The following is a 25,823-nucleotide window of genomic DNA, read 5'->3' on the forward strand; positions in this document are numbered from 1 at the left end:
TGAGTGTACAACACAAATGTGGTGGGTTTTTTTGTTTGTTTGACTGTTAAAGTATATTCCAGTGCTAAGCCTTCATAACTCCTCTTTGTATCTATAAAGCGTCCAAGCAAAATATAAGGCAATTGACCCCTCATTTTTTTCCGAACTCCAAATAAATAAATAAATAAGGCCAGTTTTTAGAACAGTTACTCCGTGAAATTTCTAAAATCTCTGATCATTGGCTGTGGCAATTAGCACTTGCTTATCAGAGCTTATTTTTGGATTAATGTTTAGCTTGAGACGTCTGTCAGACAAGACTTTGTTTGACCAAAATCAGTTCACCAGAAGCATTAATGGAGAAGGAAGTGCAAGACTTTCTGCTGGTCAACAAACCTTTATGCTGAACCCATTTGTATTTGCGAAATTTAAACTTCTCATGTCATAAATGCCACCAGGTTTAAGTCATTTTTGAAAACAAACTGAGTCGTTTCGTCACAGCCAAGAGAACTGTAAACCCATCTTTGGTTGCAAAAGTATTTCCTGGAGTATTTCCAAGCGATGCCTATTGTTTTTCCATAGGTTGATGGGATACTGTGCCTGGCTGACATTCTTACTGATAACACCCATTCTGAAGCTACTCATGCAGAAGCAGCAGCAGTTATTGCACAGATCACATCTCCACATCTCACGTTCACTCAGCATCTCAGCAGCTTTCTGGAAAATATGGAAGAAATTGTAACAGCACTTGTCAGTAAGTTCTTTATGGGACTTCAGAGTCTTTCCAGTTAAAATGACAGGTTGGGGTAGGACTTTCTTTCATTAGAAATATTCCCTAAATAATGTTTGCCATTCTTTCCTTAACATATAAAAGAACTCAGTCCTTTTTAATTCTGAATCAGGTTATTCTGCAATTACATAATATTTTTTACTCCAGTCCATATTTGAATAGAATTTATGCATATTTGTCGAAATAATATCTGTGTGAAATTCTGCCATTAAAGCCACAGAAAAGTACCCTCTTTTCCCATGTTTTGTCTGTAAAAGACCGGTTTCTAATAGTTGCTAACCTTTATGCCTGTTGTATTTGCTAAACTTGCTAGAACTCAAGCTCACCACTGCATCTACATTTGTAGCATACTTCAGAGGAAAAGTATAGTATAGTATAATCTATGGGCATTGTTACAAGAAAATAAAAGGTGTCTTTCTTGTCTAGGCCTCTGATCTATGGTAAAATGAGGCAAAGGTAACAGCAAGCTTTCCCTTAACCTGGGTCAGTGAGGACACCTCAGAAAAAGAAGATGATATTTCTCATGACTTCTAAAGAGAAGAATCCCTTATTTCTGGCACTGTGCTCCATCCCTCTGAAATACCAGAAGCTTTCAGTCAAACATTCTTTCCTCTCTCTGATCTGGAAATTCAGAATTTCCCAGAGCTTCATGTCAGAAAATACAGTTTGGGTCATCTAGTTTGATTTCTCATAGATCAATATGTCTGGATATTTCTTTGCTGAGCCCAATGGTTACAGTTAAACTACAGCACTTCAATTTTCATGCATGGTTTTGTTTTGTTTTTGTTTTTGTTTTTGTTTTTGTTTTTGTTTTTTTTAAATAGAACAAGAAAAGAGTATAGTAGTGCCAGTTCCTGAGGATTCTGCAGTGGCTGAGAATTATCTGAGATGTATTTAGGCATTCTTTGATATGCCCAAACAGAACCAGTGCTGCAGAAATCATGGAAACAATTTATTCCTGATAACCAGACTGTCCAGCAACCAATATTGAAGGTTCTGCCCTGAACCTGTCCTGAATCCAGTGCATGGAATTAACCTGTGATGAGCTTGATTCTGCTGTAGCTAGACTGCTAGCAGCATCTGACCTGACTTATTTGAGATGATTTGACAGGTTATTACAGTGTATCACAGTCAAGGGACAATCTGAACAGCCTATCCAGAAGATATTAGCAGGTGGAGCATTTCCCCGATTGTCACTGTTTAAGTTCCACAGGAATTTTAGTAGTACATACTCTGCCCAAGAAATCTGAGCATTAAAAATAGAACATGTATAACTATGGAAGAGCCCTTTCAGTAATGACACACCAGTTTTCTTGTAATATTTATAACTCAGTAATTGAATTACTGTAATATGTTTAATTTTTAAACCATGTTGAAATCCAATTGCCAGGTGATTCAGATCTTAGTTAAAATACATGTGTGCAAGGAATTGAAAGAGAGCTGTGTCTTCAGCACTTCTTACTGAAGCTGGAAAATATGCAGGATGATCTTTGACCATTGAGAAATAGGTTTAGAGATAGGCAACATGTATACGTATCTTGTTCTAAAGAATAGGATATATAGCAGAATTATTCTCTTATGGATCAGTTACCGTTAGGCTTCTGCTTCCTGTATTTAATTTTATTTAGTTATATCAAGCTTTATGTTGAACAACATTCAATGGAATATTCCCTGTAGAATGGTATACTAGGTAGACCATCTCATTAATTAGATGAATGTTAGAAACACTTGATGTCTAGATTCATATTTACCTTTCCCTGCTTCTGTGGTTCAAATGAAGGTACCTAATGTTAATATCACTTATAAAGCACCCTAACTATGTGACATATTATATAATTGACAAAATTAAGATTATTTTCTTTGTTTTGTCTTTTTATCTTGATAATTATGAACTTGCTTTTAGATACTAAGATTACTACTGCAAGTTGCGGATAGAATCATAGAATCATGGAATCATTTTGGTTGGAAAAATCTTTAATATCACCAAGCCCAGCCGTTAACCTAGCACTGCCAAGTCCACCACTAAACCATGTCCCTAAGCACCAAGATGCCTAAGTATTGCTTTGAAACACCTAACCATGTTTGGGTTTGGGTTTTTTTTTTTTTTTGCAATGAAGGAATGACTTTTATTCAACTTATTTTCTGCATTCCTAGGACTGTGCCAAGAAGCCTCATCTGGTGAAGTTTTCCTGCTGGCTTCAGCAGCTCTTGCCAATATTACTTTCTTTGATACCATGGCTTGTGAAATATTGCTCCAGTTGAATGGAATGAAGATTCTTCTAGCAGCATGTTCAGACAAACACATAGTGGATACTCCATATTCCCGAGATCAGGTGAGCGGTTTCTCAGCAAGATGCTGTCTGAGCACATTTGTGTAAAAGTCAACAGTTTTCAGCTCTATGTCTGTTTTGACATAGTCAAATCTAAGTTCCTTTCATGTCTTCTGTTCTTGGTTCTTTTCAATATATGGGTCTTTCTTTATCTGCTTCTGTTTGTTTTTATTATGAGCATTATGAAATAGGAGAGCTTTTCATGTGATTTTGAAAAAAAAAAAAAAAAAGCAAAGTTCCATTGTCGTGGTTTAACCCCAGCCAGCAACTAAGCACCACGCAGCTGCTCACTCACTGCCCCACAGTGGGATGGGGGAGAGAATCAGAAGTGTAAAAGCGAGAAAACTCATCTACTGAGATAAAGACAGTTCAATAGGTAAAGCAAAAGCTGCGCATGCAAGCAAAGCAAAACAAGGAATTCATTCACTACTTCCCATTGGCAGGCAGATGTTCAGCCATCTCTGGGAAAGCAGGCCTCTATCACGCGTAACAGTTACTTGGGAAGACCCACATCATCACTCCAAATGTCCCCCAGCTTTATATGCTGAGCATGATGTCATGGTATGGAATACTCCTTTGGTCAGTTGGGGTCAGCTGTCGCAGCTGTGTCCCCTCCCAGCTTCTTGTGCACCCCCAGCCTACTCGCTGGTGGGGTGGTGTGAGAGGCAGAAAAGGGCTTGACTCTCCGTAAGCACTGCTCAGCAGTAACTAAAACATCCCTGTGTTATCAACACTCTTTCCAGCACAAATCCAAAACATAGCCTCATACTAGCTACTATAAAGAAAATTAACTCTATCCCAGCCAAAACCAGCACATCCATATTTCTAAGGTACTAGAGATTTTTTTTTTCATCATGAAAATGGCCAAGCAGTGACACAGAGGCCCAGAGAGGCTGTGGAATCTCCATCTTCGGAGGTATTCAAAACTTGACTGGATAGAGCTTTGAGGCAAATAACATATATATGGAGACTGCAGCCTAAATATACAATTGTCAGTTCAAAGGTGAATTAGCTCCAAAAGCTGAATAAGGATCTGATCCTCAGCCCACTGACGTCGGTGGACTTTGGATCAAGTCCTAACTGCGTGGCAGATGGTTTGCAAGTTTTACTGGCAAATACCACTGATGTACTTTTGCATTTCCCTTTCTTTTTCATCTTTTTTTTAGTAAAGAGACGCAGAAAATTAAAGGTTTGAGCTAATGCACAGATGAAGTCAGAGGGAATTCTTTTGTTCCTTTCAGGTACTGCCATGCAATGGAGTGCTGCAGAGGCACTGCTTATTTGGCATCTCAGTGATGAATTTCACCTCAGCAGAGTAACAAGTATGAGGCTTGAGGGTTTCAGTAGCTATTACTAAGGGATGGAGGTTGCTAGTCAGCTCTGTTAACCTACCACTGTTTATGAGACATTGTGAATATAACTAAAAGTCTGTAATTGAGGCCTCACAAGACCATCCTCTTCCCAGCTCTGAAGTAGCCAAAAGATGATTTACAGTAGACTTAGGATCTGCACTGCCACAGAAAACTCTGTGTACCCTTCAACAGGAGCCAGGCCATGGAAATCAAGGCACAAGGGAACTTATAAACTGATTATTGATGTTCTAGAGGGGTTACTAGGGCTGGTTTAGCTTATATTAAGAGCACTCAGTAGTTTTCCAGCTCAGGAGTGTTTATGAAAAGATGGAGTTAAGTCATAATTACTATATTACTCTTTGATCAAAGTGAAGGACATCAGCTCTGGTGTTTGACATGGCTGTATACTATTATTACATATGTACAATCCTTCATGGGTTTTTTTTTATTCCTCCTGTATGCTCTCATAGTTTTGATTTCCTTATTTATTTATGCCCTCATCTTAATTCTGCTGTCAGCTGTGAGTTTGCAGTTTGCTCTGTGTGTAGCATAGCAAGCCCCTTCTTTCTATAAGGAAGGCAGACATTTAAAGAAATAGGTATGGCTTTTTTAGGTAACAGACTAGTTCTAGGCCTTTTGCAGCTTGCAGGACATCTTATTAGCTAGAGCAACAGAGAACTGAATGGCTTCCTTCTAAGAATTGAGGAGATTTCATCCCCAATAACCCCTTACATTCCTTCTTGGAATGAAAAACTAGATCAGAAAGGTGAGATGTTTTCTGTGGTGTGCTGCAGTAAGTTTCTGAGCTGACTTGTTGTTAGTTCTGCAGCAATGGGGACTAAAAAATCCTGCCTTGTGTTGTTCTGTTACTGAGCACCTGATGCTCAGGTGGAATCTGAGTGCTGCTCATCTTGTCTTTAAGAGCTGTCAGTGTTGCTAGCCAAGCAGTTTTGGTAATGCAACAGGGTAATGCAACAGCCTTAAGAGAAGTCTTCCTTTGAATTCCTGAACAAGTGTGTGTTTGAGTAGATTGCTCACCTTTCAAAAGGGTACTTCTTTCAGTGTTATATTTGGGGGCGGGAAGGTGTCTGCCAATTATGACAGTTTTATGGAATATTTTGCTTTTTAATTTGCTCTGTGCCTGGTTGTTGCAATGAGGAAAACACACTCAGCTAGAGAGAAAAACACTACAATACTGTATTTTATAAGGGTATTCTAAATTGCCATTTTAGCTTTTGACATATATACTTTAATTCCTTTTAGGTACGTAATATAGTTACTGAGTTTTCCCATTATATATATTATTATGTCCCAGTCAGTAGACATTTGCCTAAGGACATGTAGATTAAAGTTGAGTAGGTTTGGAAATTTTTTGTTTCAAGGTTTTATTTTGGAATATGCAACCACTGTGGAATACATTTTTATGGACTAATGTCCATTCTGAATGATTGAGTCATCCTGGCCAGTAAAATAGATGAATTAGAATTAAGCTATACTAAATGTTGAAACAATTAAACAAAGTAAGACTAAGATCTGTAGCAAATAGGACAAAATGTGGTCTAATCATCATAAAATGTTATGAAAGAGCCCCTAAAACTTAAATGTCCTGTTTTTGATACAGAGCTTTAATTTAAGTAACACAGTAATCCTATAGAAAACTACCCAGTATTTCTAAATACATTGCTACTTTAGCATTACTGCTGATTTAACAAAATTGTAATTTGCTAAAATAGACTGAAGCACGCTCACTGTAAGCCAAAAACGGGAGAAAGATGGCTGAAATGCAAGAAAGGAACAGTGAGTTTTGTTTTCATTTATGCCATTTTATCTCATCTTAAAGTCACAGTATGTCCTTCTATACAACCTTTCTAAGGACAGCTAGCACTGATTAGTTATTACCCTCGATGATGGTATAAATGAATAACATTCTGCTCAGGAGTTGGATGTTGGATGTATTATGTGTTGCCTGCAGAAAGTATTTTTCTGCTCAAGGACGTCTAAAAGTGTTCTGTCTTTTGACTTCTGAAAAGCTTTTTTGTGCAAATGGTAACAAACTTTTCCTGCCTTCACTATCTGCAAACCAACCTCGTTCCTCTTTCATTTCCCAGGCTCTGTTAGATTAGGTCAGGTAAGAAATCTAGAACTGAGTGCTGGACTTAATGATGAACAAGATAATAATTGTCCATTTTATAGAAGCATGTATTGCTTCTGTAACCAGCAGTATTACACTGAGGTTGCTTAGTTTTATAACAAAATACTTTGTATAAAAGTCGTCAAGTCAAGCGATAATTTCCAGATGCCTTAGCCTCTAGTTTTGGGTCAAAACAGATATGTATGTGCCATCTTTTTCTTGCTGCAGATACTTATTTTCTGATTAGCAGGTTTTTTACTTCAATGGAGCATCAAAATATCCTTTCATAAGGGTTCATGCCTAAATTCAGCAGTGTAATGTATGCAGTCAGATGTCTTAATGGAGTTTAAACACTGTCAGAAGAAGGGTTTAGCCAAAACGCTTATCATTCAGAGTCTTCTTTACTTTATCATTGTCTTAGACTCTACATAGAAAAATATGAAATATGTATGTTTGTGCACAGAATGTTTATGTATAATAAAATTTTTCTCTCTGCATTCCCACTTGTCTTTTTAGTGTTGCTAGTATTCTCACCTTACCTGTGAAGTTGTGGAGGTACAGTCTAACAGCTTCTGATCTTCTGTTATTCAGGCAGACAACAAATTAATGTGCAGTGAACACATCAATTTTAAGTGGTTATTTCTAGGTCTAAAATCAGTGAATTATATTTGAAAAACGTGAGCTGGAGAAAGGCTTTTAAGTTGGAAGGACAAAATGGAAATGGTTGCTGCTTTTTTTCTGCTAAATTCTTTCCTGTTTTCTTGATGTTTGGGAGATGCTGCAGGCTCTGAAGCTAAGACTTTCTGTCTCATTTAAGATTTGAAACCCTTGATACTATTCTTCTTCTAGGTTCCAGATCCTTTTCTCTGCTCTTTCATTTTTTTTCACAGCATTTGCATTTTCCTTTTCTTGCCTTTTTCCCCCTTTTTTCTCTTACATGGGAGATTGTAGGGTCAAAAGGAGAGCAGTAACAGATGTTAGTTTAACATAAAGAAGTTTTGATTTTTAAATGTTGCCTAACACTTAGTGAAAGACTTTGAGAGCAGTGTTTTTAATGAGAAGAATATTAACAGGTCTTTAAACTTCTCTTGAAAATCCCTGCCTGGATGAAAGGAATTTGCAGTGCTACTTCTCAATCTGACTTTCTTGAATGCTGGGTAATTTATTACTCCTTGCCAACTGCTTTTTGTTTCTGCTTGTTGTCGTGAAGACTGTGGGATTCCTGACTCCATTCCCTTAAACTGCTGTCCAGATTTCTGCATATGTATAGAAGCCAGTATGTGCTAACAAGAACAGGGAGCCTGAAGCAGAGATTGAGCAGTGCAGCCCATGTTAGGTGCCTGCCTTCCTTACATCTAACAAGAAGTATTAGACAAAATAACTGCTGGTCAGGGGGAAGGCAGTCGATGAAGAGTCCTCATTTATGCTTTTTAAAGTTCTCTTCTTGGAGCAAAATAAGTATGGAAGGGGGAAGAAGAAATGAGATGAGAAGAAACGCATGTGGTACCCTGCGACTCAATCACCTATGGCAAGTTACTCAAGCAACCAGTGACAGGGTTAAGAGAGAAGCTTGGTGGTCTGCCTCTGTCAGGTCTGACTTCAGTAAACCTAAGCTTCCTGTCTACTTGAAAATTGTTTTCAAGATCACCTGCAAGTAATATTTAACAGTACCAAATGGTTCAACTGCATGCTCACACATCCTTTCTGCAGTTCAACATACTTCTGTAGATTTACAAACTGTGGGTAAAAATGCAACACAAAGCCTTTACCTAAGAAAAACTAGGTCATAAAAGGGTATCTGCAGAGTTTTCTTGCATGGGTCTCCGTTAATATCCAGCTCTGACATTAATATAATGATGACTAGGTGTGTGGTTAGACTTGCCTTCCCTCTCAGTGTTCTGGCTGTGAACTGTGGTTGGTAAACTATACAGTAAAATTGTGTGATCCTCTCCAGTATTGACGAGACCACAATGAGAAAACATGTTTTCAACTAGTATAGCTAGAAAGAAAGGTGAGAAATTACATAATTAAGTTATTTAAAAAACCTTAAAAAAGTAAGGTTAAACAAGGAACAAGACTGCCAGTAACAGATGCAAAAATGAAAATTAGGCTGAAAGTCACATGACTGAACTTTAACCATGCCATTGTATCTTTGATATCCTAATTAGTTTTCTGTGTAAGACTGTAATTGCTTCGCTGATGTCCTTCCTTTCTTTTTAACTGGTTATCTCTGTCTTTGCATATACATTTGAACAATATAAAAATATAAGTAACAGTACTGACCGACATTATGTGGTCCATGTTATAAATTGTTACATTTCAGGGGTCCAACACGGACTTTCTCTCTTAAACACTAAATCTTTTTGAGACAAAATGCCTGTTTAGTTACAGTTCTGCCTTTCACATTTAGATTTGATGCAGGATAAGACAATGTGCTCCAACTTGCAGAGCAAGTGGTTCAGTTGGAAGAGTAAAATCTCATCTCAGTTGAAGAACTCTCCTATTCTTTGCTAGCTTAGTGTGATGAGCTTTTTTATTCCTGGGATCAATTCCTAATATTGCTGCTGCTGCTCTGATTTTGAAGAAGCAATTTAACTTCTCCACATTTTTGTTTAATCATCTGTAAAGTTGGGCAGACATTGCACTTACGCAGCGTAAAGTCTCTCTAGAGGAAACATGCTATGTCAGCACAATTCATTGCAGTTTTTATTTTCTGCCCTTGCCTGCCAGGTTCACAGTACAATCAGGCTGGTGCTGGGCTGTTTACTGCAGAAACTATAAACGAGACTTTGCCGAAGGCTGTACCAATCATAAAGCTGTAAGTCAGAGACGGTTATGTATGCATTTTGCTGCATTTGTCATTTTTTTGTCTTCAGTCCTTCACAAAATGAGATAGCAGATTTCGAATGGCCTCCGAGTTTTGCCACTGATTTTTTTTTCCAAAACAGAATCACTGTCTAGGTGAAGGTTGTGATTTCAGTCTTGGTTCTCAGCAGGTGAGCTCATAAACAGTGTTTCTACAGATTAGAGTTTCTTGTTTCTTTTTCCTCCTCAAGTAGAAAACTATTACCTTCTAGGACAGGCACCAGAAATTACTTCCTGACCACTGTGCTTGAGTTAGTGGCAGTTGAACTAGTTCTCTGCACTTTCTGCCTCCTCTAAAATGGGAGTAATTGTTTCCTCCCACGTACTCAAACCCTGATTCCAATTAGACTAGCTAGACAAGCAAAGTTGTTTCCTACAACTGTGCATTGGCTTAGGCCAAATTGTGCTCTGCTCTAGGGAGACCAGATGTCTTAGGTGTCTTCGGTTGATTGAGTCAGTTTCAAAATCTCAGAAGCTTTCTAATACCATGAAGGAAGTCGGAGGGATGATTATTTTTTTTTCACCTGGATTTTCATCTGAAAGAGAGAAAACTATGGCCTCAGAAGTGAGAGAGGAGACACACTCTAGCTCCATCACTATTTTAGAGTCATATGACTTGGTTTATGGGACATGCCTGTTCACCATGTGAACCATGCAGTATGCATTTCCTATGTGCTTCTTTAAAACAAAAAATGTGACATTCTGGTTATTCTGCCTATTCCTTAGAATCTGGTTATTCTGCCTATTAGCTACATTAGTCAGCAATATGAAGTAAAGTAAATAAAAATGTAGTAAAGACATCCTTCATTCTAAAGGGTAAGATTCCTTTAGTTTTGGTCTCTGTTGTTCTGCCTCAGCATTCCAGGATTATAGTTCCCTGACACAGTCTCAGAGTAGACCTAGACTTCGCAAGCAGATCCTGTCTCTAACTGATGTTATTATTTTATGGGGACGTTTGCCTCTTCCAATCAGGTGACAGAAAGACCTATTTATCTACTTATCTAGGTATATTTATTTCTCTGTTTTCAAGAAGGAAACTGAATTCCCAACCACAAAAATGGCTATCAGAAGCAATGGAAATTAAGTTTTCTATTTTAAGCAATATAATGTCCCAGAAAAAATTTCCAGAGATTTCTTAGCAAAGTTTTTTCTCCCAATTAATAGTATCCTGAAAGGTTTTTCTACCTAGACTTGATGTAATGCCTGTTCTTGACCCCTGCTGTATGTACTCTTTTGCTGTCTCCCTGTGGATTGATCTTGAATTGTGGAGTTCAGATGTTTTTAATTTACATTCAGAAACAAAGACTCCATCTTGCTTCTGATTAGTTGTCAGATGCCCCTTTGTTTCTGAAGGTGGGTATCTGGAACTTTGCAAACACACTCTGATTTATCCTTATGTCATTTATTTGAACAAATTACAAAATACTCTTTTAATATGTAGAAAAATTAATTTTACTTAGCAATGAATCAGCCTTAAAGGAGTAATTAACTAAAAGAATTAGCAATTCTATATTGATCTACTTTGCCACTCAATTAAATTACTTGCTAATTCTCATTTTGAGCTTGTGTCTTTCTATTTATGTTGGGACTGTCCGTAAAAGCTTACTGAACAGTGTGCCTTTATTATCAATAAAGGTATATTAGCGTCACATCTTCCACCTCTGTAGACACCTCCCCTTCCCCCAAGTGAGGTAAGTGACTCTCCAATGTAGAAGATATTGGCCCTTTAACAGGCTAAAACATGTGCTTTCATCTTCCAGATCCTATTGCATCTTTCTTCCTGAGTAGCTGGTTTCACAATAATGAGAAACACTTTTAGATCATCTTAAATCTCCTGTTAAGGGAAAATTATCAAAGAACCCTTCCGTTTCTTTTGTGTTTTTTAGGTTTAAATCTCTTTGTTACCTAAAGCATTTGAGATTTACACTCTCACTGTATGTATCTTAGTTCATAACAAAGCATTTTCATCTAGTTTTCACTTTTGCAACAAAACGTGCAGTACCTTTGTGCACTGGTTAATGAGCATTAGTCACCGTTAGTTGTTTAGAAGTAAAAGCATTATTGTAGTGTTAGTGATTACTTTTTTTTTAGTAAGAGAATTTCCAAGCTGACTGTTGTTCGTCAAGAGGTTTTGAACAAAACTATTTTAAAGGTTCTTAATTAACCATGGTTTCTCAAATTTAAATCACTCTTGACAACTGAAATTCCTATGGTTCAGTGCAAAGCAGATTACAGAACTGAAAAAGAGCGTTCATCATTCATAAATTCAGTATGTGTGAAAGGCTGGGTGAGTGGAAGGAAACTATATGGAACTAAAAACACTTTTCAAATTATAAAAATAGATTTTGTTTACTAGAGTAACCAATAAGATCAACACTGCCAATTTCATAATAATAGATGATATTGTCACTACAGAGAGGTATCTGTGTTTACTATCTGTTTACTTATTTTGCCTATAGAAATAGAGATATTTAGTTAGGTTCTAGATTAATTTCCAGGGCAGCTGCGAGACTAGCAGATGCTGGACTGACATTTGAAAAATATGAAATATCTCTATTATTTTAAAGTTTATTTATTAAAAAAGGAAATTTTCCACGGATCTAAAGGGGATTCCCCTCCCTCTCAAATATCGCTGCTTATTTAGTTCACCAACAAATCATTTAAAGGTGAACTTTCAAACTTATTGTTTGGGTACGGTTTTTTAAGCTTTGAAAGCTAACTCCTTAGTCTCTTAGTCTTGTGAAAAATCTTACTAGTCCCAGTAGAATTATCTGCATGTTAATATTTTCATAAGTTGGTGCCTCTTCAAAAGGTGCTAAAACATGAGCTGGTCTGAGAATTCTCTTCCTGGCATTTTGTGTTTTACTGTGTCTCACTACTACATGGTTTAGGCATGTAGTGCATAGCACATATTATCAGGTAGGTGGTGAATGCAGGGATAAACCCCAGAGGCCTGTTCCTCTGGTTGTTTTTAGTAGTGTAAATCATGTGACACTGACTTGAATAATTCAGCTTTCATCTGGTGGCAAACAAATGTATTAGTTCATTATTTGTTGATTAAGTCTGTTTTTCTGTGGTGTTCATTACTACAGTGGTTTTAGGGCTGCTAGTTCCCACAGAGAAAGCTGCAGCCACCAGGTTTATCAGAGTCCTGCCATAGAGAAGCACTTGCAATTTTTGACGGATCTGGATAACAGAGATCAGAGTGTGGACTAGCCTGGGGTAGTCTATTGGAGAGCTCTGCTGGAATACAGATATTGGAGATGCATGGATCAAGATCTAGCTCCAGAACAGATCTGCCTAGCAGACATACAGGTGCTGAGGCAGGGAATTATGCTGGATGGGATCAGTTCTTGCGGCATAAGGTTTCTAAGGCAGCCCACTATAATCCTGCATTAGGTTTGGCAATAGAATGTGAGACCAGATGTTTCATTAAAAAATTCCACATATGATGAAGCAACTTCCTTTTTTTTTTCTCAGGAAAATCTCTGACAGTCTTTGCTTAATAGCACATCTGCAGATCCCACATATGAAGATATCACTAGGGTACTGGAATTTGTGCATGGCTTCCGCACAGACTTCCTGCGTGGTATGATAGCACTGGCCGATGATCAGAGCTCATGTGTCCTGTATTCAGGATATCTTCTTTTTTATACTTTGAGCTGACTACAAGTTCATTGCATAGCTTAGGAATCCAGAAAAATAGCAAGAATCATGAATTGTCTCAGGTGCTAGTGCTTTATAATCTTGGAGTGTAATCTTTTACAAGAAATGTCTTGAACAATTAATGAAATTGATACTAAATATTGCAGTTGAACAGTAGAGATTCCACGTTAAATATTTGCAAGTCTTTCAATTCTTTCAAAATTATTTCAATTTTGAAAGAGGTTTTGGTATCTACTTTTTCCAGTAATTTTCATGTTTTCCTGGTGGAAATGAGCCTTAGGCAGTCGCTTTTATCTGTATCTGTTTGTGTGCTCCACGTTTCACAATAATATCTGAACTGGTTTGCTGATTCAACAGGACTTCACAGTTATTTTTGAGAGACTGCCTAAGGCTTTATGAAATTTGGAGCCAGATAATGGCAAAAGAGAGGCTAAGATAAAGACTGCAGCATGAGCTTATGTATCATTAGACAAAAAAAATCGACAGTGGGAGAGATGCCACTGGAAAAGTTCTGTTCATGGTTTTTGATCAACTCTAAATTGAAAAGAAATGAGACTTCATTAATACCAGTGCTCACGGAAGTGTTGTTTTTCAATGCAAATTGAGTCTACATTTAAGTTTGTGTTTTCCTCTAGAGAGTTCATCTCTAGTATTAAACTTCCTTAAACTTTGGTCTGTATTACAGAGGAAATTTTTGTGTAAGCTGCATGTATACTGAATTTTAAAATAGGCAAGCATAGGAGAAATATAGCATTTAAAGTCAACTGTTTATTCAGCTTGCCTATTATGTGTTTACATTATGCTATTTCATGTTATGTTGTTTATGTCACAGGAAAATGTGACTTTTTGGGGGAAAGAAAAATCTATCCATATGAAGTGAGCTAATCTATAGTTTAGCTGCCTTTCAAGTCCTACTAAGATTTTAAAAGATAATATAGGTAAAACTTGATGATAAGGGTCTTTTATAAAGCCCTCTGGAGAAGGTTACATATAAACCCATTAGACTAGTTCATAAATACATTGCAAAATATAGGGGGACACATAATCAACGCAAAGGAAGTATAGATATAACCTCAAATAATTTTTGGTGTCAAAAGATACACACAAAATATTTTTATGTATGAAAATACTTATTAGACAAAATAACTTGAAGCAGTGGAATAATTGGCACGTATTCAAATTGTGGTTAATTGAATTCTTCATCTGTGGCTTAGAGAGCCACATGGGGTACAGATTCTGCATAGAGGAAGCAATTTTCATTAACAGGATATAATTTAGAATGAGAAAACATATACACTCTGCCTGAAACACAGTTAATAATTAATATGGAATAAATACATAGACATATACTGAGTTACCGTATTTCTACCTGTCATTCTTTAGAGTTTCAGCAACTCATTTGCATCCTAAGTAAGTATATTTATTCAGAGAGATGACACTGTAACACTACCTTCAAAAGTGGAAGACCTTTATGTCACAGCATCGAAAATGAGTCATCCTTGTTATTAAAATGGCAAAGTGAGATCAGAATGGTGATCTGATCTCATGCCTACTTACATCTAAGAAGTTTGCTTGTTTGGGAACTGACACTGTACTGTTGAAAAGCTGATAACCAGTTCTCAAACTGGTCGTTATTTTTGAGGCTGATCAGTTTTTCTCAACTAGAATAGAGAAAATTAAAACCTCTTAAGAAAGAATATTATTTCTATTTTGTATTCTAATGATTTATAACATTTATTATTTGGTCTTTCACATATGCTGTTAATATTGAGATGTGTTTGCATGCAGGAAGCAACTTATTTGAAGGATAAAGTAAAAAAGAATATCTTGCAGGATGTATGAGAGAAAGTATATGATATCAATGAAGGGAATGGGTGATTGAAAGCCAACAGCTCTGCATGATCCAGTCTCTGTCAACAGCTTGCTGCCTCACTTTAAGCAAAGTGAGTTACACCTAACCTTGAAAACAGTTAGTGCTATTTTGGATAAGAAATGCTGTAAATCAGGATCTCAAAATGTGCTTCTGTTGGTACAAAACCTAATCTTGGCCTTAGTTCAGGAAATGTATAAACAGATTTTTAAATCCAGCTCATTTTGGGACAGTTCTTTGACATGCACACAACTTACGGCTTCAATAAAACTGAAAAGTATTCCTTAAATACTCCCTTGAATCAAGGCTCAAAACTCCAAAACTGTTGCAAGGATTTCTCAACATTTCAGCTGAACCCTGAAGCAGAAAGCTAGCAATAACAGTGCTACCGAATATATGCTATGTGCTGGTTCTTAGCCTTCACTCTGAGCTCTGCCTGAGCTGGAATGTGCCTACAGGATTGGTTCCTGAGGGTGGGCAGCTCCTGGCTGAACTCTGTAGGTCTCCAGGGTTTTTTTGGTTGGTTGGTTTTTATAAATTTTTATCATCTTCTTTCTACCAATTTGACCACTGAACAAATCTGCTGCATAGATCTTTATATGACAGACTTTCATGCATGAGTACAGGAGTGCGAGAAAAAGAGATATTACTTTTCTTGTCTGGTTTTCAGTGAGCAGCCATATATAAGATAAAGACCCCTGAGAAATCACAAAGGTGGGAATAGACAAGAATGCTTTTTGATTTTATTGAGTTTGCCATATTTCTGCCATACTAATTTTATAAACCACAGTGCTATTTAATATTACTGAATTGTAGGGCTATACTTCATATTTCCTTCTCTTTTTAATAACAGGTGGTAACAATATTGGCAAACATGTCTGTCTTGGACCAGTGTGCTTCAGAAATCATTCAAGGAAATGGTATGTATCTTAACTGAATTACATTCTGTATTTGTTTGTGGAGAATGTGGGTAGGTGGGACAGGAGTGGCTACAAGGTAAAGGAGAAAGGCTTCACTAATAAGACTTCATTTTGCATCCTGTCTCTGCTGGATCTTGCAGATTGCTGCAGGGTGCAAAATGAGTCCTTGGGATGGTTCTATGTAACTGAAATAAATTACCACTGCTTTAGAAAACTTTGCATGTATGACCATGTTGCTGATGTTCTCTCTGTGTGTGTGACTTATTCATGGATACAAAGCAATGTAGTACAAAGTGTTTTAACAACCTTTATTCTGGTAATCACATTGTGGCAATTCTTACAAGTGGCAATTCTTACACATTGAAAGACATCATCTGACACTGAGCCATGCATACCTGCATTTTGTGTCACTTTTTTCACAGGTATTCAGAAATATTATAAATTTTGAAGCATTATGTTTTTATTACTATACAGCAGTTGCCAGGTTTTTTCCACATTTGTTTAAATATCATGTTATGAGAAATTCATTATGTTGAAAAATCCCTAGGTGTTATAGGCCCACCAGAAGTCTGAGAAGTTAGGTTAATAATTCTGTGGATAAGGATACAGGAAGACGTAACTGCCTTATTAATACATCTACCAGTAAATTCATGGCCAAGCAATATAGTAAGACAGCTTTGCTTTTTTTTTTTTTTTCCTTTTCCTGGGAGATATTAAATTACAGTGAAGCTTCACATATATTGCTTTTTCTGTCCTAGGAATAGCCCTTCCACACTTTTAAAATTAAGGTTTGGATAGGAATGGTATGAGTTTGGATCCATTTGAATCTCAGACATGGCTGATTATAGGTGGGAGAAGGGGTTTCAGAAAGCATCTACATAGAAGCACGTCTTGAAATAGAATCGGCCGATTCCTATGTAATATTGGATTTAGATGTTTCTTGCATTTCAGTAGAAAATTTGAGCTCTGTGCACACAAATATGACTGGCAAGCATCAGGCACAACTGATTTGCTTGATGTGATCCACGTGTGCACAGAGGTAGTGTGCATTTGATGTCCTTGCTAAGGTGGATAGGTGTTGCAGTTTGAGACCAAATGACAATGTGGAGGTTGAATGGATCTGCATACTGAAGTAATTTAATCACAGATATATGCAATTTTACATATTACCTGAATTCCCTGTCCTATGCAGAAGACAGTGCAGTGAGGGGGAGGAGCAAGGCAGGTTAGCATGGTGGTTTCTTATATGTCCCTCTTATTGCACGGGAGGGATGGTGCAGTCTCAGAGAGAGGATGGTCAGGTCCACATGGTGGGTCCTGCGATGGTCCTAGTCCAAGCTCCCTGTGTTCCTGGAGGCTGAAGAGGTGGTCCTGGACCTCTTGGTGCAGGCACATGGGGCTTCCCTACCCAGTCTTTTCTAGAAACTCTTGGTAAGACCCTGACAATTCCCAGGACCCTAGGCGTCTGTAATTATAGGACTGGGTAGAGAATATCCTGTTGGTGATTCGTCTGTTTGACTTGTGCTGTTGTGTTCTGATTTGCTGTTGTTAGCACTCAATCCAGATACGCCCTGGAAGCTTTTGCACTCCTTTCTGATTAACAGATTGGTTATGTAGTTTGGCTATCCATTTCCTTAAGCACACCAAAAACTGTTTTGTTGTTTGGGACAGGTGTTTGATCATATTTCATCTACTACAGCAGAAATTTGATTGAAGTTCACAAAATTATACTAACAGCTATGCCAACTAGGCCTAGCTCATGCTAGATACCACAGTCGGTGGAGACGTACATGTGGATTGTCAAGCACAATGTGATGAAGCAAAGTTTGTGTATACGCTCTGTAATGGGATTTCACACAGAAGCATTTGCCCCCAGGCTTTTGAGAAAGTTTGACACTCATCTTGTGTATAAAGGCTTTTTGTGTCTGCCTAATGTTCTAATAATCAGATGCTGGTCAGAAACCAGATTAACGAACTGAGAAAGGTCTTTGAATCCTGGAGAGTTTAGATACATTTTCTTCTCAACTTTGACTTTTTTGTAGGTCGATTGATTATTATCTAGCTGCATGATTCTGATGCTAATTCTCTTAATTATTTATGCAAATGTTCTAACAGTTAAAATCCTCTGATGCTACCTGAAGTAATCTGAATGCCTAATAGCATATGAAGTCTAATAGCACATAATTGTCTTTACATTTAAAATAATGTAGAAAATAGAAATCAGTACAGTCTCATCTGTTTTTGTGTTGCTACAATAAGAATATCAACTCCTACAGGCAACAATAAGTTAATGAAACCATTTCGACATGGATGACATTGTCTCTTCTGCAGTGAAGAGTTAGTCACACAGTAAACTTCAAGAGGCAGAATTTCATCATTTCCCTCATTAAAGGATTACCCATTCTAAAATACATTTAAACAGTTTGAGATGGGAACTTTTAAAGGCTTGCTTAAAAATATAGAAACTGAAAAAAAAAGTTTTACTTTCCTTTAATTCAAAGCAAAACTTCATGCAGACACCTGAAATATGTCACTACAGGTTTTTAGGTTAGTGATTACCTTCAGGTTAGTTTAGAAGCAAATAAAGAATTGCATTTAATTTGACTGAAATAAATTTGTGAAATCTAAAATACCAACTTGTAGAGGAGTCAATAAGTTGGAGAAGGGAAGAGTTAGTGCATTTTCTAGTTCCAGAAGTTCTGTAGCTTCCTAGTAAGACAAACATGCACAGATCAGATGTGTCTGAATGCTGATGGTCAAATTGCAGTTCACATTTATGTATTGTTCATGCCCTATTTGGGTGGTGATTGGTCTGTATTCATCTAGCTTGCTTTTTCCCTTTACTTTTTTCGACTGAGTTTTTTTGTTGGAGAGAGGATAACAATGGCTCTTACATCCTTCTAGGTGTTCAACTTTTAATGGAAATGCTCTTTGAAAGATCATCCTCAGGAAATTCAGCAGAAGTTGCTGCTTGTGAGCGAGTCCAACAGAAATCTGCAGTTACGCTGGCACGACTCAGCCGAGATCCTGAAGTGGCAGATGCAGCCATAAAACTCAGCTGTAAGGATGTATCACTAGCTTAATGGCAGACCGAAAAAGAGGGAGGAACTGCCAGTCATGGAGAAGCTCTTTTTAATTTTAGCCTCACTTGGTACACTTTACGGAATAGGTTCCCAATACTGTCTGTCCAGAGAGTGACTGAGGAGGTTGTGCTAAATGAACCTTTGGCTCATTTCCCAGAGGAAGCTGAGGTGCAGTGTCCACTCAACACACAGCTGTTGCAGACTGTGCCAACTGACAGTGCTGCCTCCTCCATTCCTTTATTTAAACCCTTGCGCAGGATCTGTCAGTGGACAGAAAACTTGGACCCCTGCAGGTTCAGATGTGATGAATCTAATGGGAAGCAACAAGTTCTTTTGGATGGAGTTTTTTAAGGGCATGTGGGAGGATTGATAGGGAAGAAATGGAGGTCACAATTTCCACTCTGAAAGAGCAAGAGTGGGTAAAAACAATGTATTTGTTTGTTTATGCTTTACAACTATTAATTATGACTGCTCTGTACTGCATAGCTCTATGGACAGTCCCTTAAGTATTTGCATATCATCTTTGCATTAGAGGTCATATCTACTGAGGAAGATAAATATGAAACATCTAAAAAAAGACCTCATCTCAAAATAAGAAGGTTTTTTTTTCTAAATTATTTCTCCTGATACTCTTTTGTGCACTCAGGTATTCCTCGCCTAATTAAACTTTGCAGATCACCAACTGAAAGAAATAACAGTGATTCTGTTTTAGTGGCATGTCTGGTAGGTACATTTTAATCTTTCTTCTTATTATTATTATTCTTATATTATTATTATCTTGTTCTTATTATGCTTAACCTGAAAAATGCAGAAAAAACAGCCCTTTAGATTTCAAAATACATAAGTATTCCAGGAATGTTTTAAAGTCATGCTAGGGTCTCCTGCCTTTCTCCTTAAGCATAATTCTGTACAGTGTCAATTATTTATCCTCTGATTGAAGATTTAAGCACATAAGGAAAAATGGCTTCATCTTCACATTACTGAGCACTAAAATATTTCACTGAAACACTTCGGAATTTAACATTTCAGTAATTCTTAAATTCTGTTCTCTGATGATGCTATGTTTGCCAAGATGAGCCTTGAATCACAGGGGTAGCAGCCCTTTATCTGCACACACGCATATGTATGTAAATATTTATGTAAAGTGGCCAAAGAGAGGAAAGGAGATTTCTTGCTTTCGCTACAATCCATTTTTTTCTATTTGAGTCTCCAAGACAATATAGTGTCCAGCCAAGGAGTGACCAACAGAAGGTTAACACTTTCTCTGCTTAGGAGAAAGATCCCAGCTGCTGGTCCTGCACTGCATGGACTGTGAGCCGCAGCCAACTGTCAGAGTTGAGGCATTTCACCTAGTGTTCTGTGACAGGAAAGTGCTCTGGGGACATGGGTGATTTAGGGTTAGGAGATAGATTTTGATGAATGAAGACTGAAGAATACTGTTTGGCAGTGCTTTTTAGTGTTAATGTTATTTTAAATGTAAAAATAAAACTTGGTTATTGCAGCTTTCATTAACAGCTAGCTTTGTACCAGCACATCAGAAGTTTTGTTCGTTTAAGCAGGACTCATTCAGGATCAAGAGAGTATGAATGTGAGCATAAGAAATGCTGTGGCTATTCTTCATACATGCCGAGAAGGCTTGTTAATCTTGTATGGCTAGAGCAGAGGCCACAGAGTGATGGCAGCAAACCAGACTGTGATTCTTCTGTCTCGCTGAAGTTGTTACTGCACATTCCTTGAATTCATGCCTATCGCTTGAGATGTTACCTGCCTGTCTGCCTCAGCAATTCTGCTTCTCCTGATATTTTAGTAACTGCCTGATGATACTTTCTGATTAACACGTGGCAAAAATACAGTCCTTGAGACATACGCTGCTTCAGGCTCTGATAGGTATTGCCTCTGAAGACTGAGGGCTTGTACTGTTTGGTATTTTTAGCTTGGTTGTTTACTTTTTGTATATCTTGAAGCAGGCGATTAACTCTTGTGTTAGTGCTGCACTGACAAACAGCAGAGAGATAAGCTGATCACAACTATCAGACCCTTACTAATAGAAGACAATTTTTGTTCTTGAGGAAAGCCAGTCTGCTTTCCAGTTGCACCTGTCGTGTCAGGTTGCTAGAAGGTATGTAATTGTTGTATATTTTTCTCCAGTGAGAAAAACAAGTAACTTCTTAGAAGGGAAGAGTTTGAGAAGGTAATAGTAACATCAATGCAATTTGTATTGTACAGTCTCATAATCGGAAAAACTGGCAGTTTTATTTGTTCCCAAATTGTTTGAAATGTACGGCTTCTTTCTGCTACACTAGTATCTAAAAGATTTCTGCTATGGGCATTGCACAAAACTTCAGTAGCAGACATTTTCTGAATCAGATGGCTTATAGTTCTCATAAATATGAAAGCTGAGAAGAGAGTTGAGATACAAAGAGGCAGTGTGAGATGAGCAGCAGATCAGAGATAGGTTTACAGTCAAAGTGTTCTGACTCTCACCTGTGTGTTCTTTAGCACCACACTGTCCCTGCTGCTCAGGTCTAAGACAAAGGTGCCCAAAAAAACTTGTCATTTAATAGCTGCATTTGAGGGGAGATTCATCTGACAGATGAAGACAGTAACGAGAGATTAGCCAGGTAGAAGAGTCCATAGACCTGCACAGTTCAGTTTTGAGTCTGGGCTATTATTTAGGGATAGTTATAATGGATTGCTGCAATGAAGACTTTGTCAAACCTTAACAGTATTACAATTGTGTTGTTTTGTTTTTCTAGGCAGCCTTACGGAGACTAGCAGTTATGAGTCCTGATGGACTTGAAGATTCAGATTTTCAGCAGCTAGTAAAGCCCAGACTTGTGGATTCCTTTCTGCTATGCACAAATATGGAAGAGAGCTTTGTATAAATGTGAGCCAAAACCTTTGAAAAATAATCAAGATGATAGGTACACAATAAGATAATACATATACAATTTTATTTAGTTTTAGTCCTATTGTTATTTATGACTTATTTATTTAAAACCATGAACACGTGGTTTGTAGGAGCAAAGAAACAGAATGAGCAAACTTGTTTCAGTGGTTTGCAAAGGTAACTTTTTATTTTATTTTCCTGCCAAGACACGTCAACAGACCTTATCACTGCTATCTAACAAAATGTTATTGTCTTGTTTAATATAGTTGAATCAAGGTAACGAAGCCAAGAATTTGGTGCTCTGATGTTAAATGCTTCTAATAATGTTTTATTGCTGATATTTTTCTGCAGTTAGAACATTTTGCATTCTTTTTAAGAAATGCTTTCATCTCATCCATTTGTTGCATTACAAGAAAAATAATGCTTAAAGCTGCAAGTATATACTTTGGAAATGAAAGACCTGTTACAATCTGAGTCCAGTTCTTAACTGCTGTTATTTTTTAACAGAATTGTGAAAATACATAACTGTGTTTAGCTGAGGAAATTCTTCAGAAAATTTTCAAATAGTGGCTTGGAATGATGTCAGAGGACATTCTTATGCTGTATAAAGATGAGCTCCCTTAGAGAATACACACTTGCAGACAAGTCTTTTATTTACATTTACTGAAATTTCCTAAAGAAATTGAGAGAATTCTAGAAAAATCTTTATTAAATCAAACACACATCATCAATGTGAAGGTATCCACATAAGATTTAAAATCATTACACACTGATAATTTTCCCTCCTTTCCAAGCCTTACAAGAACTGGAAGTGAGCATGTCCAGACATGTTTTTAATATTCAAGCTACTACTTTTGTGAAAATTTGTGCATGCATACACTAAATAATCAGAACAGATAAATTAATGGTAACTTGAATTTCCATTTTTCTGTTTTTCTAACTACTCCTGTATTTCTAAAACTGTGAAATGGGACTTTCAGGAGCTCTTGGAGTTGGCAAAAGGAGATTTTACCAATGGATAACAACATAAAGAATAGAGATGATTTTAAAATAGATTTATTTTTTTAATGACCATTCCACTTAAAATTTGCCTTTTTCTTTTCATCAAGAAACCATATACATTTAAAATTACTTAACCAGCAATGTCTTGAGAGTGTTTCCCCCCCAGCTTCTCACAAAGCACTCTGTAGATTATGAAAGTATATGTATTTTTTTCTTGATGGCTTGCAACTATTGCTCTGGATCATTTTATGATCAGCAACTTTAGAGTACTAGGACATCTGCCAAAAAAGTAAGTACATTTCTTCTTTACTGTACTTACTTTGTAGATATGTTAAGCAGCTTAATTCATTAATGTTTATTTAGTATTATGTGGTGTTTAGATGAAAGGCACCAGGAAATTGCTAAGCTGTGATTGCCTTCTGCATTTTCTGTGTCTGAGAAACATGTCCTGCTTCAAGCAGTCATAAATGGTGGCTACTTTTTTCTCCCCTTAAGTATACAGGTTAAGGAGTGTCTGCCTTAACATTTCTTCCTTGTGATCTCGTCATTTAACTATGAGGTCTATCTTGACTGAAGTTTTAAAACATTAGAAAACATACAATGACCTCTGTCATAAGCAACTACTCAAAGATAAGCATTGAATCAGATGTTTCACAGATGTAATTTTCTAGTAAGAGCAGAGAAGAATTCTGCTTTGTTTGCTTACTTTGAGACAGCTCCTTAAAATTCCAAGATTGTTAAGATGTATGGTACTGTACAGCTTTAAAAATATTATGCAAGTGATGGACTTTAACACTTTCCTCCCTAAGCAGAAATACATATAGGAACCATGGATGCTTTAAATGGTAAAATCAACGTTCTTGGTATAAACAATGAATTTATAAATCTCATTAAAAATGAACTCAGTAAGGTCCCATTGCTATCATGCTGATAGCATGATAATCCCTAATAGAATACAACACATCAAATTCTGTTGTGAATGTGCTGTACCAAACCTTGTTCTGTCAGCTGCAACTAACACCAGACATATTAGTTTGCAGATGGGGTAGGGTTTACCCCATAATATGTAAAGTTAAAATCTTATTTAAAAAAAAAGTCCACACATGTAAGGTAAACTGAAGTAGCTATTAAGAAAACACCATTATGACTCATAAAGTTTTAAAGCTATTTCTAACAGGTCGATCAAATATTTAGTGAGCAGGCCAGTAGCAATGAATGAGTCTAATTTGCTCTCAGATACAATAATGTGAATCCTCATCAATTGACTTTACTATAGATATTCTAAATCTGTAAATATGTGGCCATAATTCTAGGCCCATATTGTCCATTTACATGTGTTCATATTATGAATGTGGCTGTATACATTACAGAAACAAAATACATTTAAGTGGACCTCATATTTGTAATAGAAAAATATATCTTGAAAGAGTGACTTCAGACCTGTTATCACCTAAGTGTTATCGAAACCATTTTTGCTAGATCTGAATTTTTCACCTAAAGTTGTGCACTTTATTTTTGTATATGTTAAAGTTTATTACAAAATGAACATACCTCTTCCTTTCCTCTGAATTAATTTGGAAATAAAAAGTCATTAAAAATACTGAAATATTATTTTCTCCTTACTTCTGAATTAATTCTGGATTTAAAATATTTGTTTTGAAAGTGACTTTTCAGTTTTTAAACCAAAAAAGGAGCAGTTTAAACCAGAATAAACATGTTTAATTTCAATGTAGTATGAAACAAAATATTACGTATCAAAGGATTTTCCCTAAAACATGTATTTTGGTAGATCAATCTTTGGACTCCTGTTGTATATACATATACAGCTAGTAGAGTGAGGTAGAGAGTATATCAATTTATATATCTGGACTGATTGACCTATAGAAACTGCATGTAGGTTAGATATTAGCTTAATCATTCTGGAAACTGAATGTTATGCTTATCAGAAATGTTGTAGTTTCATTTAAATTTTTCTGAACATTTTAGATTTTGTATGAGAGAGAAATGTTAGACAAATGTGCAGTGAATTGCAGGATTCTTTGTAATTTTGATTTACATTCCAGTGACTTTGGACAATGTGTTCAGATTTCAGCCTTAGTTTGAACTGTTTACAAATATTTGGGGCCCAGATGTTTCATTTATAGAATAAATTTTTTTTCTCAGTTTATTGTGTGTTTGGTACATGAATCATTTATGTGGAATGTTACTTGTGTGACCTGTTCTGTTTAAAATAATATTTCTATCTACAAAGGATAAGATAATGTCTTGGTAAATTGGATGCCTCACCGATTTTTTAGGATTGCCTGTTAGTATCCCAAAAATGGGACTTGGTCTGTAGGGTGTCGCGTTGCCTTAGTACTAGACTGATTCTGGTATCTCATATGGCTTGTTCCAAATATGTATGTTGAGCATCTCCTTTTAAATAACAGCAATGAACAGTCAAAATAACATTGGCTTTTGTATTTTGAGAAATCTGCTTTGATTTTCAGTTTAAATTTATATTAAATTTAACGTATTTAAAGTAACACTCCAGACACTGTAAATTATTCACGAGTGTTCTCATTTTTAAGGAGGGGGAGGGAAGATGGCATTGAGCATTGAAAGAGAGGTCTAAAGTGAATTTGTTCATTCGACTTGGAAGTTCTTAGCTGGTGGGGAGGCGGCTGAATGGTTTCAGCCCTTGACAGGCTAAAGAACCAGGAACAAGGAAAACACAGTGTCATCTATTTTAGATACTTATATGCTTTGCAGAAATCCTTATCTCTACTTTCTAGTTTGCTCTTGGGTTTGAGTTTCTCTTTCTCTAGCTGTGACAAATTTCTGCCTCGTGGGAGTATTATTTGTGTAATTGCTAGTTATCTGAATAGAGGAGAGTTAAATTCCAAGGTCTGGTTCTGCTAATTATAATATTGATAAGGTTTTTGCTGAGAAGCTATGTAACAAAAATA

The 25,823-nt window shown here is 36.8% G+C and overlaps 1 protein-coding gene across 1 annotated transcript in view; it reads left to right on the forward strand.

Annotated features, from left to right (window-relative positions):
• The window catches only part of INSC (INSC spindle orientation adaptor protein), a 140,467-nt gene extending 115,987 nt beyond the window's left edge, over window positions 1–24,480 (forward strand). The window contains exons 8-13 of the mRNA XM_009462852.2: window positions 559–730; window positions 2,921–3,099; window positions 15,834–15,900; window positions 18,805–18,960; window positions 19,630–19,706; window positions 21,740–24,480. Of these exons, the coding sequence (XP_009461127.1) occupies window positions 559–730; window positions 2,921–3,099; window positions 15,834–15,900; window positions 18,805–18,960; window positions 19,630–19,706; window positions 21,740–21,868 (780 nt within the window). The 3' untranslated portion in view covers window positions 21,869–24,480. The remainder of the gene's footprint in view (window positions 1–558; window positions 731–2,920; window positions 3,100–15,833; window positions 15,901–18,804; window positions 18,961–19,629; window positions 19,707–21,739) is intronic.
• Window positions 24,481–25,823: the final 1,343 nt, after the last annotated feature.

Source organism: Nipponia nippon, unplaced genomic scaffold (genome assembly GCF_047370975.1).
Source record: "Nipponia nippon isolate SJK-2023a ecotype South Korea unplaced genomic scaffold, ASM4737097v1 scaffold_10, whole genome shotgun sequence".
Taxonomy (NCBI): domain Eukaryota; kingdom Metazoa; phylum Chordata; class Aves; order Pelecaniformes; family Threskiornithidae; genus Nipponia; species Nipponia nippon.